Source organism: Trachymyrmex cornetzi, unplaced genomic scaffold (genome assembly GCF_001594075.2).
Source record: "Trachymyrmex cornetzi isolate Tcor2-1 unplaced genomic scaffold, Tcor1.1 scaffold16, whole genome shotgun sequence".
In the NCBI taxonomy this organism is placed as follows: Eukaryota; Metazoa; Arthropoda; class Insecta; order Hymenoptera; family Formicidae; genus Trachymyrmex; species Trachymyrmex cornetzi.
This window is the reverse complement of record NW_017296201.1, coordinates 923,423-942,771: the sequence shown is the minus strand read 5'-3', so window position 1 is coordinate 942,771 and position 19,349 is coordinate 923,423. Positions and strand designations below refer to the sequence as shown.

The following is a 19,349-nucleotide window of genomic DNA, read 5'->3' as shown; positions in this document are numbered from 1 at the left end:
TATATATATATATAGATTCTCCTTCATTGTTAATACAAATTTATAATTACCATAACACAACTTTCACAAATAAATTCTTCACATTCCATACACCAACTAATAGCGATAATGTTATCATGACAGCTAGTACATTTTTTTTCTTCCTCAGCTTCCTTAGCTTCATCATCCAATCCTAGATCACTTTCTTCCTCTAATAATTTTGACAGAAATCTATTTTCAATCAAATTTTCCACCTGGCTAGTTACGTTGCAAACATGACATATAATCACGTTACTCTCTACTGCAAAAGATAACATTAACATAAATAAAAAATAAATTTAATGTAAAATTATAATAAATATCAAAGTAGAAACAATAGTATTACTGTATTTAACAATCAAATATTGCAGTACTTAATAATCTAATATTGATAGAATACATCAACTTTTCTAAAGATCATTGAGAACAAAAAAAAAGAAGTTTACATACACAAGATATCTACATCGACTGATGTATTATGATCGCTGATTTTATTGTTAACGCACATTATGCAAGCTGCATGTAAGCACTCCAGAAGCTTTGCGTCCTCACCCATGGTGAACACTTTACTACAAAAAACGCATTTTGAAAGAAATGCACGGATCTCACTTTCCTGACTTTCAGTAGTGCACTCAATACGTTGATCGTTGCAGTCTTCCTCAATGCAAATTGCATCTTGCACTTGAGATTGCTGTGTATCTTGCTTAGAAATGTTTTGCTCCGCAGGTTCCTCCTTCACTACTACAGGTAATACTACGGGTAACGTTGACATCCCCACCACTAATTCGTTACTTTGATTTTCCATGGTTAGTGGAGATTCGAAGATACAATCTCTTCACTCTTTTCAGAAAACAGCTTACGTTATAACTTGTGGCAAAAGTTTTCTCTCGAATAGGGTAGCGGGTACGGCGCTATGGCAGCCATTTTAATTAATGCATACACATCACAAACTTCTGTGGACGTTTATTATCATTCGATGATATACCGAATATTTTTCGAATTAAGAACATTGAATATAAAATTCTGAATAAAAACCGACTAGATATATTTTAATTATTTATTTTCAACTTTCATCAATATTTTTAATTTTTAAGGCTTTGAGTATGTACATATATACAGACAAAACTTATGGTTCCTGCACACTGGACTGCACAGGATGTTGATGCTTGCCGCGGAATTTAGTAACTTAAAGTCCTGTATCCATGGTGATAGGAACTCTGTCCGAACTCCGAATTCTCAGACCGAGAAATGTGTAGTCGATCAACTTGCCATTTTTCCGTAAAAACTACATGTTGAGATTGACTGATACACATTCCTGGATCCAAAAATCCACTCGGACCGAGTTCTAGCATCGTGGACACAATTATGGTACGTTTCCACTGAGCGCGTCAAGGTAAATTTTCACGAGCTGCTCAAACCGGCTGTTTCAGCGGGTTTGTTGTGTTCTGCTGGATGCAGCCATTGGGGACATTCAGCGGACTCAACAGTTGAGTGAGCGCTCACTGTTATTGCTGTATTCTTCTAAATCTAAAATTCTGATTGGATGAGCTAAAAGAATACACCAATAACAGCGAGCGCTCACTCAACTATTGAGTCCGCTGAATGCGCCCATTGTTCGTCTTGTAAAAATTTGCCTTACATGTAATCGCACCTTAGCATAGTGACGCGACCGAACCCGAACAAACCTTACCGAATTTACATTACTGATCCGTGCAGTTACTATTCGAGTATTTTATCGTCTTAAAAATTACTTTCCTCCTGATCTTAAATATAATTAATATTTTTTAATATTTTCCCTTGGTGATCATCTTTTCTATACTATTTGTTTCGTCAAAAAATAACAACTATTTTGATTCATGATGCTCGTGATTTGCGCAGGCGCAGGACGCATAGTTGTGCAATTTCCTTTTCTGTTGGAGTCTCCCAACGAAGTCTCCTAGTGGCATCCTATAACGTAAGTTTTATCGAAAATTGTAATTCTGTTTTGTATTTCTATAACATTTAAATAGCTAATTTTGAAATAGATTCACGTTCATCATTCATAACACAGGCATTTCTTTCTTAAATAAAATGTGCTCTAATGATAATTTTTTGTAATTGGTTTGAAAAAATATGTATCCCATGCACGTGGCATGCTTTATAATTTTCAATAAGTTACACGTGGCTTTGTACTTAAATCTTTGCATTTTGTCATTTTAGATAGTAAGAAAGTTGGAATATTAAGCACAGTTTCAAAAACTTTTATATAAATCTGAAATTACCTACGTTTTTGAGGTTAATTCTAGTTTTATTACATTTTGGCTACGTTTAACGCTTTCAGTGTTTCTATTCTTATTTTGCAACTTTTGCTTAAAGCATGTGAGCAATCAAATTGAACAGTCTCTTTTTTTTATAGATTTCTATAGATATCTATTAATACAATAAATAAGATAAATAATAAATAATTATGGTCTATTAGTTGAACGTTTGATGCTTATAATATGAAATCGTTCATTTTTCAAAATTGAAATGATTTCATATAATTCCATATTATTAAAAAGTTATTACATCTAAAAAAGCTTGTATAAGTTTTATAATTGAATTATTGAGGAAAAGTTTGTTATTTGTAAGCAAAAATAACGATAAAATTACACTTGATCTCTTTGTCAATATTATAGTAAAAATAGAGAAATATATAGTAGTCTTTAGCTCTTATTTAATGTAGCAATATATTCTTGTTCCATTTTTAATAATAATTGATAAAAACAAAACCCTATTTTAGGTTGACTCGTAATTCAACCACAACGTTAAAATGTCAGGAGGTTTAGACGTATTAGCCCTCAAAGAGGACGATGTTACTAAAATGTTGGCTGCTGGCACTCATCTTGGTGCTGAAAATGTCAACTTTCAGATGGAACAGTACGTCTATAAGAAAAGAGTTGATGGCAAGTAATATGTGCTTTAAATGCTTTAAACATAACTTATATTTTTTAGTATATAGATTATAATTACCATGTATTTTTTTTACAATTACAGGTGCTGGTGTAAATGTCATCAATCTTCGCCACACCTGGGAAAAGTTATTGCTTGCAGCTCGTGCCATTGTTGCCATTGAACATCCTAGTGAAGTTTTTGTCATCAGCTGCCGTCATTCGGGTCAAAGAGCAGTCTTGAAATTTGCAGCTCATACTGGTGCCACTCCTATCGCTGGACGTTTCACCCCAGGTGCATTCACCAACCAAATTCAGGTGAAAAAAAATTGAATACCCCACTTAATTTTTTAGTACGAAGATCAAAGTGATGAAACATTTTATTCCAGAATTAATACTTGTTGATTTCATTGGCTTAATCTTTTCTGATTTTGTTGCAATATTGTTAGATATTTCAACAAACAATTTATTTAGTGCAGTATATAGTGATCAAATTTTGTTTCTAGGCTGCCTTCCGTGAACCACGCCTGTTGATCGTCACGGATCCATCTACTGACCATCAGCCTATTACTGAGGCGAGCTACGTAAATATTCCAGTCATCGCTTTCTGCAATACTGATTCACCACTGCGCTTCGTAGACATTGCGATTCCATGTAATACTAAGAGTTTACACACTGTTGGTTTGATGTGGTGGCTGCTCGCCAGAGAAGTATTGCGTCTGAGGGGATCTATCCCACGTGAGACCAAGTGGGATGTTGTGGTCGATCTCTTCTTCTACAGAGATCCCGAAGAGGTCTGTACCATCCGATTACTGCTTTCCATTTTAAGTTTATCATAATGATGAAAAAATAGAATCCAGAAACAAATCTGTTGGTTTTTTTTATGGCTTAATCTTTTCTGACAAACATGGAGCAAGTGTTCCTCGACCAATTTCTCTGTAGCGATTGATAATGAGTTACGAAACACCTTTCTAGGCAGAGAAAGAAGAACAGGCTGCGAAAGAAATCGCGCCAGCAAAGGAATTCACCGGTCCAGTGGAGACTGCTCCTGCTCCGGAACCTGGCTGGGTGAATGATGTTGAGTCTACCGCCGTGGCCACCGAGAACTGGGCTGACGATGTAGCACCGCCAGCAGCTGCCGCTATTCCTGCACCCGGCGCCACACCGTCATTCCAAACGAGCGGTGATTGGGCTGCCCAGGTAAAGGACACATTCGTACTTATTTCCAATTCATTAAATTTAATTGATTTACCTATTTCTCTTTTGACTTGTACAACTCTGACTCATTTTGTATATGTATTTATATAAAACATAAGACAGTCAACACAAATGTCGTTTATCCTTGTTATTCATTAAATGTCTATTAAGGACAGAATGACATTTATATCGATCGTATCTACTAAAAGGAAAGCGGTCATTGATATCAATGTACACTTATTAATTGATGTTATCTGTTTAGCCTCCAGAGGAGTGGTCAACACCCGTCGCAACTGCTGCTGCTCAAAGCTGGGGAGGTGCAAGCAGCGAAAAGTGGTAATTCTGTGCTTGCTAACATCTCAAGGACAATGCACTTTGTACAATGTGTATAACAGGATTTTGAAACAAACACTACTACTGTGTACTCTTTTTCCTTATTCAATCCCTTACCAACATCCTATATCCAAAATTATGATACTCGCGAGCACTATTGAAGTGATTTTCTCTGCTAAGCGCAGTTGATTAGTGAAATATCAGTTTAATAAGCTTAACTACAAGTTAACTTGATAATTTGATCTGTTATTTACTATGCTTGCCGCTTTTGATTCAAGTGTAACTTGACGCATTCATTAACTTTAAAAGTTGTTCTCATTTTAAAACCATCGTTCGAAAGCAATTTTGTTAGAAAAGAAAATTGTTTTCCTAGCACAAAAAAGAAAATCGCGTTATGCATTCCATGTATGCATAAATTTTGGACACCCTGCATATTTGATTATAGAATAATTTTATTAAGGCTAAAAAAATGAAATATTAAAATACTACATTTTAAACTTTACAGCTTTCAAGTTCGTTAAAATATATTTTACAGAGCATTATAGGAGCACTTATGCATAATGTGTGTTGGTATAATATATATTTAAACTCCAAAGAATATATCATATATGTAGACAATTTATTTTATTACACGTATGTAGTGTTTATTTTATTACACATTAATGACATCGAAATGACACCTATATAATCATTTTTCGAAAAATAGATGAATGTCTGCATTTAAAATAAAATTTGGTTCTTCAAATGGTGAAATGGACAACTTTGCATTAGAATGATTGAAAATTGACTTAATCACATATAAGATAAATGAAATATTTTGTACTGCAATAATTCAATTCCAAAATAAATATACCATTTAAGAATAATCCATCGATACCAATGGAAAATGTCAACTTTTTAAAAAATGCATTTTTTTTGTTCTTAAAATTATGAATATCTAAGATTTTATTCAAATGACATTATACATACAAAAGTTAATTTTTTTACGAATGTTTTTGAACATTTTACGTATTTGTAATTTGAGCAAATTCGGATAAAATTTATTATTATATATTTCTGAACAAGACTATTAGAGTCCGACCAAAACTTTTGCTGAAATTGAAACGAAACACTCTGCTACATGGCAATTTAAACCGAAACCAAAATTAGAAAATAGAGATCCTAAAAAAAAAGTATGTTATATAGATATGCCCATACATCATATATTTATATCATTTATTGAGAAACAATAATTAAATTTCAGCCGAAATCGAAAATCGAAATTTTGGTTGTGTCAATTTTGGCCAAAGAATATAAATACTTCTTCAAAAACATCATAATTCAATTATTGAAACAATAGATCTTTTTTATTGCTGTACTTTCTGAACTATACACAGTGTAATAAGAAACAGTCCTAATTACACATATTAAAATTATTTATAAAGAGCTTATATGGTTTCAGTCGAAACTGACACGTAATGAATGTTCGTTTTCAGTTTCGGTAAAAGTTTCGATCAGACTCTAAAAAGTATACTTACAATATTTTTTATTATCGTCAAAACATTCTTTCATAGATGCAATCAAAATTATGCACATTTATTACAAAAGTATAATAAAAAAAAATACATTTTATGATCATCATTATTTGTAAACTTTGAAATCAGAAGAAATATGATTCATAAATGTAACTTTGGGCTCATTTCAAAAAAAAATATCCTCTACGAGGAAAATTTTACTTGATATAATTCAGTATATATATCACGTGTACTACATATATTTCGAATAAAATTTTCCTCGGAAAGAAACGTTTTTTACGGAATGTAGTAAACGTTAAATATATAAAACGTTAACTTTTCTACTTAAATTGATTTATAGTAACTACCGTAACATAACATCAATTTCATTTGCTTAGATACTGTACTGTATTCAAAGTTTTGGAAAAAAATTCCAAAATCAATGATACAATGAAATATAAAGAGGTAGACAGTGTACAATAGAATTTTAGAAATCGAGTATTAACCAATTCAAGTTGTGGAAGTATTCTTCACTGCACATTAATCATATCGAATATATAATCATAATATAAGATAAACGTCCCACTGTAAGTGTCTGGACATAAGTACATGTCTGGTCACTGGGATGTTTACCTTATATAAAAAAATTAATGAATCTTTCACATCACGTAATTACAGCGAGAGCCTTAAAAATTTCAGAGAAGTCGGGACGCTAAAATCCATCTATTTTTTAGTATATATCAGTTTAATGCTGTAATTTTTTTCTAAATAAGTTTCATGTATTCATGTTATTAATTCATACTCTTTATGAAGTATTACTTCATAGCAATGTTATTTTAAAATAAAAGTGCGAGTATGTCATTTGGTTTTTTCGTTTAGTATTCCAACCTCTCTAAGAAATTTTAATTACCATAAAAATAAAACTTCGCTTCTGTAAGAAACTGGCCCGAAATATAATACTGATAAAAGTTAGAAGATAAATCGCGGGTTATCTCTGCGTCAATATCTATTCTTGGACGAGGTGCAATCTGATAATAGTTCATTCATATACATTGACGAAACATTGGCATTCCAGGATTGAGGTAGAGATAACCCGCGAAATACATAGCTTCTATATAGGAAGTATCCGTGAGATTATTCGTACATTTAAAAAAAAAAAGATAAAATGATGTAATATTAATATTACAAAAAAAATGGGATTATAAAAAATACAATGTGTTTTGTAACTGCGTATCCGGCGCTCGGTGAATGAATTTACTCACCAGAAACGCTAATTTATGAGCATAGTGACAGGGCGCCGGTACTCTAACGGTATTTGAACAATTGTAGTACATATGCGTCAACTTATATGTAAGACGCTGTATCTTGTCAGGATCCATACCTAGAGTATCGTAAACAACGCTATACGCAGTGGGTGTTACTGTTCCCTGCCGCACTTTCTGCGATACGATAAAGAAATCATATTTGATCGGACTTGTGATTACATCGTCGACTATTGTGCCCGGTTCCGGATTATCGTTGTTCTCAAAGAAACGTGTATTTAATCGCTTCGTGACTATTATGAAAGCCATTCTGTATCTATCTGGGCCACCGTACATTCCGTCAAGCTTCTTCTTAATCTGTGTAACTTCACGATCCATTACCAGGGGAACTTGACCCTCACCGACGCCATCGCGATAAATCACAATGCGTCCCGGCAGAGTTTTGTTTAGCGCGTAGTACGCTTGTACAGACTTGCATATGTTGTCAGAAAGGTCATTCGATAATTCCTCACCGGTTTCATGCGCGTTTACCGCGCTGAAGTATTGTGTCATGCGTCTATTCAGAGTCGCTACTGTAGCACCTGCAACAGCAAATTCAATATTAACGATGTGCATAGATACGTAGAAATATTAACTGAATTATTTTTTATTTTTGAATGTAAAAGATAAAATATTGCAGAGAAAGAGAGAGAGAGAAAGAGAACCTTTATTTTTATATTTACATTCTTATTCTTATAGAACAACGAGATTAAGAGAACTTGACTCAATAAATTTTAGAACGCATTCATTAAAACATGTATTGATTAAATATCAAATTTTTATTTTAATCGATAATATTTTATTATCTGTATCTTATACATGTAAAAAAAGATCGCATTTTCTTAATCAGTTCTTTCTATATAAATTTTGTTTGGAATAAAATGAATCCAAGAAAAGTCAATTAATCATAAAGTTAAAACATGATATCAAAAATCGACAATTAATTAAAAATTTTTACGATTCAATTTAAGAAACTATAAAATTACAGGTTGCAATTTTGACATTTTTGTGTAAAAAAAAAAACTTTAAGAATTTTTCATACTCACCGAAATCTTTGTTCTTCATTGTTGTATCATGGCAAACATCGAACCCGATCATCATTAGCCCTTCCAACGGAATATCCACGTACCACGGTGCCCCACCCAATTTACAACTCATTTGTATTGCTATTTTTGTGGCAATAGACTTAAGGTTTTTGTGCGTCAATGTCCTCAACAAGCAAACCTGTGATGGGACAGGTCGGTCAATGCAGCATTTTTTCTTGATGGCAGAGTAGCGATCGCTGCGATTGTTTGATACCACGCAAAATACCAACTGTGGTATTTGTCTGCTAAGAATATGTTCCAGTCTTTCGTTATATGTGCCAGGTCTATCATCACGGATATATTCGGACCTTGGTTTATCTATTTGAAAGTGTATGCCTGCTGCTAATTTTAATAAAGTTGAAATAAAATTCTGAAATAACATATTGTGATTAAAATAAAAATTCAAGATTTATCAATATTTTAACACGTGTTTGAAATATCGTGCGTAATATTGAAAACATAACATTGATTTATACAAGATTAGTGTTTAAAAAAATTTTTTTAATTATGTATATGTAATAATAATAACAGATAATTTAAGATAGACTAAAGAGAGAGATTTTTAATAAAGAATGTGTAAAAGTGTGTGTGTAGAGATATATCAATAAAATACAATTAGTTGTCCTGTAAGAATATAGATACTTTGAAGAGTATATTTTCTTATCTTTATCTTTTACATTAAAAAATAAAAGATAATTCTATTATTTTTTTCACGTATACATGCATGTGTCAATGACAGAAACATGTATACAGTTATGTAATATAATAATATAGTATGCCACATTCTTAGAAAATCTGCAATACCTGTTCGAGAGATTTATCCCTTTCCGAAATCAAAAAGACCCACTCTTTCAATCTTGGAGAAATCACACATTTTTTATTCATCATCGCTCTCGTCCAATCACCTTGCTCGGCATTGGCAGATACGTCCCCGCCGAAATAGATTTTTTCATTAAGTAACTGCCGCGCAGGAATTTGAAGCAGCTTGTTATCTAGCTGTAAATTCCATTCGGATAATTCTTTCACGATATCACGTTCTTCACAAAGCCTTTTATTAAATCTTAATAATTTCTCAATACGCTTTCCAGGTTGAAGACGTGTCTCAACAGCCAAACTTGACATGAGTTTGTAATTTTCTCTCATTGAATCGGTCAAACCTGCAAATAAACAACAGCATCACATCAGGAATAATAAATAAACTATACTTCACATAAATTTATAGTAACAAAGAAAACATTTCTTTGCCATTCAAAATCAAAGACGAAGTATAATAAAAAAAAATAATGGAAAAATAATAAATAGAAGTTATTAATAAAACATAACGTACCTGTTGCACGACATAATTCAGGAACCAAATAAACACGCTCTCCCTCTCCAGCTTGTCGATCCCTCGTTTTGGATCTCGTCACCAGCATTGGATGTCCAGGATTTCGAATCTTAATATCATATTTTTGTCTATAATAGTCTATGTATGTTATACTTTCGCCGTTTCTCAAAGGAAATGAGTTGCTAGGAGAAGCCGAGAAATCTACGTCCTCAATGCGGTATGTATTGTTGTTATAATCGGTAAGAACTACAGTGCCGATTACAGCATTACAGAAATTTTCCTGCAGGACACATATACATTTATTTATTTTCGCGCAATGTAATAAAAAAAAATAAAAGTATTATTACGAATTAAAATAAAATAAAAAACAAAATAGAATAGATGATTTCATTTAAAGCGCCTATTTCCTCACTACATAAGAATACATTATAATTGTATAATGTAAGAAAGAAACTCACATGATTTTTCGCTTGTAATTCAAGTATAATTCAAGTATAGTTACAATGAGGAAACTATAACAACGTAATAAACTTTAATCTTCTCGAAAAAAAAAGAGTTATTTTTATATAAGAATTCTAGCAAAAATCTAAAAAGTTTTAAGACGAAGTGCAACTTACTCTGAATCTATCACTATCTTCTCGATACAAGCTATTCAAGATATCTCCCAAAGTTTCTAATCTCATAACCTTACTCGATATCTCGACACACATTAAAATATCTCGTTCATGTTGACGAATAGATGATACATATCCTGGCCACAATTCTAATTTGTGTTGCGGCAAAACAATCTACATTAACACGATAGAACAATTATTTCTTGAGCACCGAGTTTTTTCTGAACACAACAGTGCATCTGTGAATGTACTTACTTTACTCCCAGGATCAAAATAATTGCGACCGACCAATTTTAGATTTAAAACTTCGTAACATTTTCTCACAATTATGTTAAAGAATTGGATGTAATGAGCATCTCCTACCAACATATCACCAACAAGACGAACAGTAATTGTTATATGCTGTTCATCCGATTGTCGAGTTGAAGTAAATACCATTCGCTAAAAAATATTTCGATTACATTTAAGCATTTGAAAAGATATATAAATGACATTCACGAGAGATGAATACTGTATCATCTATGCCTTTAATACTTACATCAGATAATCGGTGACTTGTATACATTACAGTGCCATCAAAGATATATGCACCAATTTTCTTTTGATGTACTTTGAGTAAAGCTTTACGCACAACTGTGCGATCTTCTTCAGGTGAAAAATCAACACGATACTGATAAAGAGCCCAATCAGTCGCTTTAAGTACTTTAAAGTAATTTACTTTTATTACTTTGTGAGTACCAGATGAACCTGAAAATTAGAGTATGTACAAAAATGTAATTTTCGTAAAATAAAACAAAAATTTTGTGCGTTAATATTGACATCAAATTCAGAACATTCAAAAATAGATATCGAAAAATAATTAAAAACTGTAAAATGTCTATAAGAGTTAACACAAGCTGGTTATGTATAATAACGTTTTTATTCGATATAACAATATAATAAATGTTTCAACCCTCAAATATACATTTGTTTCACTTCTACCTACATTTATATCTGTCAGTTTAAAAATAAAAAGGCGTGATCACTTAGACGGAGACATTCTGTGTATACATTATTATATTATGTATTATTGCTTACCTTTCTTATTCTCTACATGACTCGGTTTTGTCACAAAAATATCTGCAGGCAAGATTCTTCTGCCGCGAGCTGCCCCTCTACTAGATGCCACAATAGCTACAGGACCAGCAGCTACAGCACCAGCACCAGCACTGGCACCAGCATCTCCACTACCACCAGCTATATAAAAAATTCGTTCTTCATTTAATATCGAAGAAAGAACATGTCTACAACGACATAAATTTCTAAAATATTTCGATTATAAAAATATATATAAAGCCATAAACATCTAAAATTGTGTTATACAAAGAATATGCTTATTTCATTTACGTATCATAAAAAATGTATGTACCAATGTCTTTTTATTACAGAAGAAAGAGTCTAAATAAAAATCTTATGTGTATATACAATAATTATTACACGATTTTATTATCAATTTTATGCCTAAAAAGAATTTTATTAAAATAATGAAAAATTAAATAAAATGAAAAATTTCAACGTATTATGTTTGCACTGTATAGAATAAATCTAAAAATCATAAAATAAAATTATGTACCAGTAGGTTGAATACTGAGTTTCTCCAAACCTCTGCCTATTTGTGCAGTTGCTGCACTGTCACCTTTTTCACCAACACGTTGTATTACACCGCGTCCAGTACTCTGACAAAAAAATTTAGATTTATTTAAAAATTGACGACTGTGATTGTTCAATTTTTAGCTTCTGACTTCTGATTTATAACTAATGGCTTACTCTAGAAGGCCCATAAGGGGAGATTTCACTTCGGAGGGTAAAAAAAATCAATTTTTTAATTATTTTTTGCATCTCTGAGGTATAGAATATGCCTGTAAAAGGATTTTGCAATATTCAAAATGTTAAAGCAATTTATGACTTGTTAAACTGGATTTTGCATCGGTCGAGAAAATTAAGTGAGCTCAACGATATTACGTGCAAAAGAAGCAAGGCTCGAAAGAAGAGCTCAAATGCAGCAAAATTTATTCTTCGAACAGAGGAAAAATTGACTTATATGGATCAGGAATCGCTGATTAAATGTAAGCTGCAAAATATTAACTAAAATCATTATAAAATAAAACTTTATTTTTTCGCGTTTTTCTCGAATTCATGTTTTTCAAACTGGCGGGAAATGTACAGCTTCAACCAATCATCAAAGACTGACTTGATGTTTTTTCCCACGTAAAACAGACAATTTTTATGAGGCCACGAACCTAGAAATGTCATAAATTTTCCAAAATAACTATTTCTTTGAACAGGTTAAAAATGAAAAAAAGTCGTGAAAATTGACATTTAATTTCAAATGGTTGCCATTCTGTAAATTTTCAAACTTTTCAAATGAAATGAGCTTCATGGCCCCACAAATTTAATGTATTTTAATAATTTCATTGACTTTTTTGTCTCAGATAAACTGTCGACAGCCAGGATTTTTTGTCAATTGGCCACGTACGCGCGCTGATGCATTCCTATATGCCATTTTTTAAATAATTTTTTCGATATAAAGAGACTTTTGTTTGCAAACTGTACTTAAATGATAAAAATTAAATGATTGACACATTATCATTCATTTGATATTTCTAAGAAATGTTAAAAACATTATGATCTTAATACAATTTTTACATCTTTCATATTTGAAGCAACAACTTTGGACAAAACAACATTTGCTTGATTCTATTGTAGCAGATCCGTCACGCATTTTGTGGAGATTTCACGATCGGATTTATGCTTCTTTATATATCATGTATAATACATGATAGATGCACTGTAAAGAGGAAATTGAGATCTTTCTATTGTTTTTTTAAATATCGAGTACTATTCCGTGAATAAAATTTAAAAAAAAAAAAACTTATTTTTGCTTTAATGTTGAATAATTTGGTAAAAAAAGTCATACAACATTCAACAAATACGCAAATTAAAGCTAAATTAATTTGTTCAAGAACTGTATACTGCTTTTGTGATTTTCAGCGAGTTATAGTTTTCAAGTTTTTTGGAAAAAATGCAATTCTTCCTTTAACGCTTTGAAACATTTTGAATATATGATCATATGAAATTTTCGTCTTAAATTTGTATGAGAAATCACTGCTTAAAATCTTTTACAGTACTTATTATCTATCCTGTATATTACCGATTGTGTAGTAGATTGTCCTGGTCTGCGAATAGCTCCAGTGCTCGCTGATGCCTGAGCATGTGGAAGTTGCTGTTGTTCCTGCTGAGGCGTAGAACTTGTCTGCTTTTGTGTTGCCCGTCCACGGTTTGCTCTCCCTCTTCCTCCTCCTCGTTGAGACATTTTTATCTAAATGATTGAAATGTTGGAAAAATTAATAAATAAGATCGACAGGAAGAGAAAATAGAACAAACGCTCAATCTCTAAAAAAAATTAAGAAAAAATGTTCAACAAAAAATTTGAAGGTTAATAATGTTTTAAGAAATAATGCTTATGTTAGATATCTGTTAAGATCGACATAATGCACAATATCGTTATACACACGTGCTGCGTTCCGTTCACTGCAGGTAGTGAAAATCTATAATATATTTGAACTATATTTTTTTAGTGATAACGAAACGCAGTCATAATGTGACCGGATATTTTCAGATTCAAAGTGGAACAATTTTACGTTTGGGGAGGAAAAGTGAATATATGAAGCTGTAAAGATAATTACAATAACGATTTTTTGAAAAAATAATACAATTATTCTCACAGTTTGATATCCATATTTGGCGAGATAGGTATGGCGGGACAATCTGGGAGCGGGACATCTGGTCACATTTTATATGTATATATGATACATGTATACATATATAAAATGTTTATATGTGTATATATTTGAAATTAAATAATATATTGTAGCAATTTTACCAAGTTGTGTTGAATGTTGAATATCGCTTTTAATTTTCGGATTATAACATCAGCAATTTCGATTCTTTTTGGCAGTGTTCTGAAATATTCTGAATGAAGCTGTATAGGAGCCTCTTCGATTTTGTTCCCGGCCCGGGATCAGATAGCTAGTAGCATAAAAAATTTCGTTTAGGGAGAGAGGGAGATTATCTCCTATTGGGCAACAGATTCCTATCCAGGAATCAGATGTTACTCCTTTCTTGTTAGCAAACAAGGATGACGCAACACCCGGATAACGAAGCACTCGGGTAGAAATCCGAACACATCTCTGAATCTCTGATTGGTTTTTCTGGTCTCCTCTCCTAAAGCTAATCAATCTGTTTTTTTTCCCAACCCAAATTCTGAATTGGTGTATGTATGTACATACACTGCAATAAATTAAAGGACCATGGCACAAGACAAAATTAATTAAACTTTATTAGATTTCCGCGTGTTCTGTTCCGCCTGTTTTGATCTTCTAATATTACATAGAGCACAAAAAACTTAAAGATTACATACTCTCGGATAAGTTGAAATCGTGTTATTTCTATCGCTATTCCCTCGCATTGTATCTAGGACTTTTATCACTACTGCTACTGCTTATTACCCCGGATCTATAATAGAGTTTTGCGGGGTCTACAATAGAAGTCGTAGCAGTCGTAGGGTCTTAAATCGTAGAGAATTGACCAATCATAGTCGATTATTCTTCTCATATTCTACTGTGATTGGTTAATTTTCTACGACTTAAGACTCTACGATTGCTACGACTTTATTGTAGACCCTGCTTTTTAAGCCTTAAGCCATAAGAAATGGACGAATCATAGTTAATTATTCTCCTAGAATTCGACTGTAATTGGTCAATTTCTTACGACTTAAGGTTTAAATCACTGACTTGTGCTACACGGCACGCTTAATCGAGTTTAATAACATCCGTAGTTATGAAATTGGCCAATCATAGCTTTTCGTCGGGAGAATGGAGAATGATTGTGATTGGCCAGTTTCATAACTACGGATGTTATTAAACTCGATTAAGGGTGCCGTGTAAATGTAGTCACTTATTGTAGATCCGGACTTATGAGGTTTGTTCGGGTCGCATGCTCCAACATGCTCCTACTTCCTCCAACCGTAGCTCTTACTCAAACGCACTCGTTAGAGTAGGAGCTACGGTTGGACGAAGTAGGCGCACGTTGGAGCGTGCGACGCTTAAAGCCCATTCTACAATTGCGTAAGCGTAGTTGTAAGTGGTTAAGTGTAGTTGCAAGAATTAACCAATCAGTCCAATATGAGGAAAATACGCGACTGTCGCTAATCAATTCTTATAACTACAATTATGTTTACACAATTATAGAATGGGCTTTAGACAAATATAATTTGTTTCACTATAAACTATTGCACTAGTGTTCAGGGCCCCTAAAAGAATTTCTTGAAAAGAATCGCATACGAAAAACTAGGGAAATACTATAGTATGCGTTACATAAACTATAGCATTTCTCTAACTTTTCGTATGACACTTTTCAAGAATAGAGCCCCTGAACTAGTTCAAAATTCTTCGAAAAAGAACAGACCTAGAATTGCTATGTTTGGACGCTTTCAGCGCTTCCATGTTTTATGTCTAATGAACAATATAGACCGAATGATCAGAATTTCTAGTCCTTTCCACACTCTTTGTTCTCTCTTCTCTCTTCAATCTTCTTAGTTTAAGAACGGAGTAGAGAGAAAGCAAGGGATTGAGGAAAGGAGCAAGAGAGTGAGAAAAGGATTAAAAATGGCGGATGCGAATACTCATATTATAGCGCCTTAATCATAAGGGTGCTATTAGGACACGTTCGGAGAAGCAGGAAGCGGAAAAGTAGTGACCAAGCGTCAGAACTTGCGCTGGTAGTCGACAATTTTGGTTTTTTGTATTATTTATTAACCAACGCGAGTTCTGATTGACCACCGTTTTTCCGCTTTCTGTTTTTCCGTCAAGGTATGAACGCGCCCTTACATGAAGCGGGGAAATGCAGAAAAATACGGAAAATAAAATTAATTAAACTTTACTAGATTTCCACCTGTTTTGATCTCCTAATATTACATGAGGCCTGTTCTTTTTGGCTGAACTTTTGCACCAGTTCATCTTTCTTTCTTTTCTCTCCAGGAGGAAAGAAGAAGAAGAAAGATGAACTGGTGCAAAAGTTCAATCAAAAAGAACAGGCCTATAGAGCACAATTTGAGCGGAAAAACGGAACGGGGAATTAGAAATCATTAATTTTTAACGGTATTTATTGATTAAAATGCTTGTATTCAATACATAAGCTGAAAAGATAAGCATATCAATAAAAATTGCAATGAATTAAGTGAATACAATTTTTTAGTATATTTGTCAGGCTTAGCGTCCCATGGAGCGGAAATTTACAACGGAACGGAACAAGCGCGATCAATCCCAGCTCTACAGTCATTATTCCGCTTTCGTTTCTGCGATCGATTGATCTCGCTGTTCCATTCCGCTGTAAATTTTCGCTCATGGGACACCAGTCTCTCACTATATCGTTCTGCTTTTGCGCAGAAATTGTGCTCCATGTAATATTAGATCAAACCAGGCGGAACAGAAACACGCGGACAACGCGGAAATCTAGTAAAGTTTAGTTAATTTTGTCTTCCGCGTTTCTACGCTTCATGTAATGGCACCCACTCCAAGTGGTTAAAGCGTGTGAGCGACCAAGCCTCCGAAAAATTTGTCCGTTTTTCGTTGTAAAACCATGTACTTGTATGCCCAGCGAACGTAAAACTTTGTATTGTTATTCGTTACATAAAAATGTAATTGCTATGTGCAAACGATCATCGAATCTAATTGAGTGCTAGTATTCGGTGCGATCAGGAAAAAGAATAAACTCCGAACATGTGTTTGTTTGCTAGCTGTGCGATTAGTCGCGCGCGCGCTTCCGTTCCGCTGTAAATTTCCACTCCATGGGACGACAAAGTCTGACAAATACACTTTTGTATTCATTGTATAAAATTGTATTCATTTAATTCATTGCAATTTTTTCCAGTATGCTAACTGGCTGCAAGACAGAGAGATTGTCCAATCTATAGCCAATCAACAGGCTAGAAAAATTTGTCGTATGTACAACACGGATAAATTATTGATCTGTTTTCTGTTCCTGCACTAGGCTGCTCTCTTTCTCTTAAGGCCCGTCTACAATACACGGATTAAGAAGTAAGAGTAAGAAATTGACCAATCACAGTCGATTATTCTTCTCACATTCGACTGTGATTGGTCAATTTCTTACTCTTATTTCTTACTCCGTGTATTGTAGACGACGCCTTATATAGAGTAATCCCGGATCTAAAACAGAGTTCTAAGCCTTAAGCCGTAAGAAATGGACGAATCATAGTCGATTATTCTTCTCGAATTCGACTGTAATTAGTTAATTTCTTACGACTTAAGGCTTAAAACACCTATTGTAGATTGTAAACCAGGGTAAAATTAAAGTCTCTAACCCCCCACAGAGGTTATCACAGGATTCAAGATCCAAATCTGCTGCATGGTACTATAATCCTTTTTTTTACTGGAAAACCGAGCAGAGGGATAATATTAACTCTTTCTCGCTTCCGACAAGTATCGAATATATATCTATCTCACTTTAAAGTTCCAAGTGTTCAACCACAGAAAACGAAACTTAACGTATGACACAACAAATTTCGTTAAAACAGATTATCCGAGAATCACTTCTAACAAGTTCGGACGTGTATCATATAAACAGATCACATAATGGTCGCTGGCAGAAAGGACAGGCACAAAAAATGACTCAGGCAAGAAAGACCTCACAACTGTAGGTTACGGTGTGAAATTCCGATAAACGTAAAAAGAATAGGTAAAATTTAACAAAAAAACATATTTTTAAAAAAATTACGTAAAACAGGGGAACAAGACTTCGTTGGAGATCTAGAATCTTCAAAGCCCGTAGGTTAAGCATTGGAGAGCGAGGAAAAATTGAAGAATGAAAATTAAAATTCGATCATAATCAATGTAATTTTGATCTATTTCGTTCTAAATAAATGACTAATTTTCAATTCGCAATTTTCAATCTCTAATATGTACGATCCGATAGGTTTTGCAAAACTACGATTTATAATGAAAATTACATACTTTCGGTATCAAACCATCGTTCATTTATCGTTGCTATGCAACATATTAAACGCAAGAGTCACTTTTTAACAAAAATCGCCTGGCAGCGCCGGGCAGCATTCCCCACATTCCCCGCTCATTTTTTTGCAGAGAATTATAAAAATTTCCAGTCATCTCCGATGGCAGAAACGTCTCTAATGCTCCCCTCGAAATTATAGTTCTCAAACACCGTACTTGAATCATGTTACACTTTTCTTGGATAACATCTGGTATTTCTTTGTGTAACACGAATACGCGCGCTTAAACATACGAATGTACTTAAGTGTGCCAGTCGTGATTCATTAGGAAATTTTCTGGTACTCTTTTAAGTCCTACGATAGAATTATCGGCTGCTTCGCCTTGTCGTTTCACTCGGATAAACTATACAATAACAAGATTGAGCGAAAATTAAACATGCTTGCATTATTTAACTCGATAACTAAGACGCGGTTGGACGAAACGACGTAATCTCCGTTGCGGCATAATCTACGTCCTGTTGCCTCGAATTAGATCGCACCAAGGATGACCTAATTCGATGCACAAACGTGTGTAGAAATCGTTGAACGAAATAAAACAATGGATGGATCTCTTACCTCTCGATAGCTTCCTCTTTTTGAACGCTTTCTCGTTTCGTGCGACCTACTCGACCGTCTCCAAAATCAGAAACCTTAAATGGCTCAAACCACCACCTTACGAGCCACAGAGTCCAACAGCGTCCAAGTAAATGTATACTGGCTAACATCATTCCGAAGACCGAGAAGGGCGTGTTTTCCTGCGATAAAGATGCTTTGATTGGCAAGATCCGAACGATCATGTGACGTAATAGCCAATGAGCCCGACGATACGTGTCACGTGGACTTTTGAAAATACAATCTCATCCACGCGAAAGGCTTTCAAGCCGATTTTTTTTCAGAATGCGAGACACAACGATGTTACGGCATAAGTCCAAACTCATCTACTACGGTACGTGACAAAATAAAGCTAC

General features: G+C 33.7%; 3 protein-coding genes across 8 annotated transcripts in view; 1 reads left to right on the top strand and 2 right to left on the bottom strand.

The window, feature by feature from the left end:
- Window positions 1-1,003, bottom strand: part of LOC108758593 (E3 ubiquitin-protein ligase TRIM33) — a 6,432-nt gene extending 5,429 nt beyond the window's left edge. For 2 of the 3 annotated variants that reach the window (XM_018503593.1, XM_018503594.1), the window contains exons 1-2: window positions 469-1,003; window positions 51-280 (exon numbers count right to left, since the gene is read on the bottom strand). In XM_018503593.1, coding sequence (XP_018359095.1) covers window positions 51-280; window positions 469-823 — 585 coding nt within the window. In that variant the 5' untranslated portion in view covers window positions 824-1,003. The remainder of the gene's footprint in view (window positions 1-50; window positions 281-468) is intronic. The other variant, XM_018503595.1, reaches the window with a different exon arrangement.
- Window positions 1,004-1,888: 885 nt separating this feature from the next.
- On the top strand, window positions 1,889-4,538 carry sta (stubarista 40S ribosomal protein SA). The gene is made up of 6 exons (XM_018503669.1): window positions 1,889-1,972; window positions 2,780-2,942; window positions 3,034-3,245; window positions 3,434-3,721; window positions 3,903-4,127; window positions 4,387-4,538. Exons 2-6 carry the CDS (start codon window positions 2,810-2,812, stop codon window positions 4,462-4,464), a joined length of 936 nt encoding a protein of 311 aa, XP_018359171.1. The 5' UTR covers window positions 1,889-1,972; window positions 2,780-2,809; the 3' UTR covers window positions 4,465-4,538.
- Window positions 4,539-6,300: 1,762 nt separating this feature from the next.
- LOC108758596 (protein aubergine) lies at window positions 6,301-19,063 on the bottom strand. Of its 4 annotated transcripts, XM_018503600.1 has the most exons (12): window positions 18,958-19,063; window positions 14,200-14,345; window positions 13,468-13,635; window positions 11,890-11,992; window positions 11,355-11,513; window positions 10,816-11,024; window positions 10,533-10,718; window positions 10,281-10,451; window positions 9,664-9,943; window positions 9,141-9,493; window positions 8,298-8,706; window positions 7,150-7,793 (listed from the first exon to the last, which is right to left on the bottom strand). In XM_018503600.1, the coding sequence occupies exons 3-12, from the start codon at window positions 13,627-13,629 to the stop codon at window positions 7,150-7,152; spliced, it is 2,676 nt and encodes an 891-aa protein (XP_018359102.1). In that variant the 5' UTR covers window positions 13,630-13,635; window positions 14,200-14,345; window positions 18,958-19,063. The 4 variants fall into 4 exon arrangements, with proteins under 4 accessions (XP_018359104.1, XP_018359102.1, XP_018359101.1 ...); XM_018503599.1 differs by lacking the exon at window positions 14,200-14,345; XM_018503601.1 differs by lacking the exons at window positions 14,200-14,345; window positions 18,958-19,063 and adding an exon at window positions 14,042-14,157.
- Window positions 19,064-19,349: the final 286 nt, after the last annotated feature.

Excerpts from the sequence above, each read along its gene's own strand:
- LOC108758596 (XM_018503600.1), bottom strand. The coding sequence starts at position 13,629 with ATGTCTCAACGAGGAGGAGGAAGAGGGAGAGCAAACCGTGGACGGGCA. Across the intron at positions 11,025-11,354 it reads TCATGTAGAGAATAAGAAAG|GTTCATCTGGTACTCACAAA; the intron begins GTAAGCAATAAT and ends TCTAATTTTCAG. Across the intron at positions 10,452-10,532 it reads ATTTTGATCCTGGGAGTAAA|ATTGTTTTGCCGCAACACAA; the intron begins GTAAGTACATTC and ends GTGTTAATGTAG.
- sta (XM_018503669.1), top strand. The coding sequence starts at position 2,810 with ATGTCAGGAGGTTTAGACGTATTAGCCCTCAAAGAGGACGATGTTACT. Across the intron at positions 3,722-3,902 it reads TCTACAGAGATCCCGAAGAG|GCAGAGAAAGAAGAACAGGC; the intron begins GTCTGTACCATC and ends ACACCTTTCTAG. Across the intron at positions 4,128-4,386 it reads GCGGTGATTGGGCTGCCCAG|CCTCCAGAGGAGTGGTCAAC; the intron begins GTAAAGGACACA and ends TTATCTGTTTAG.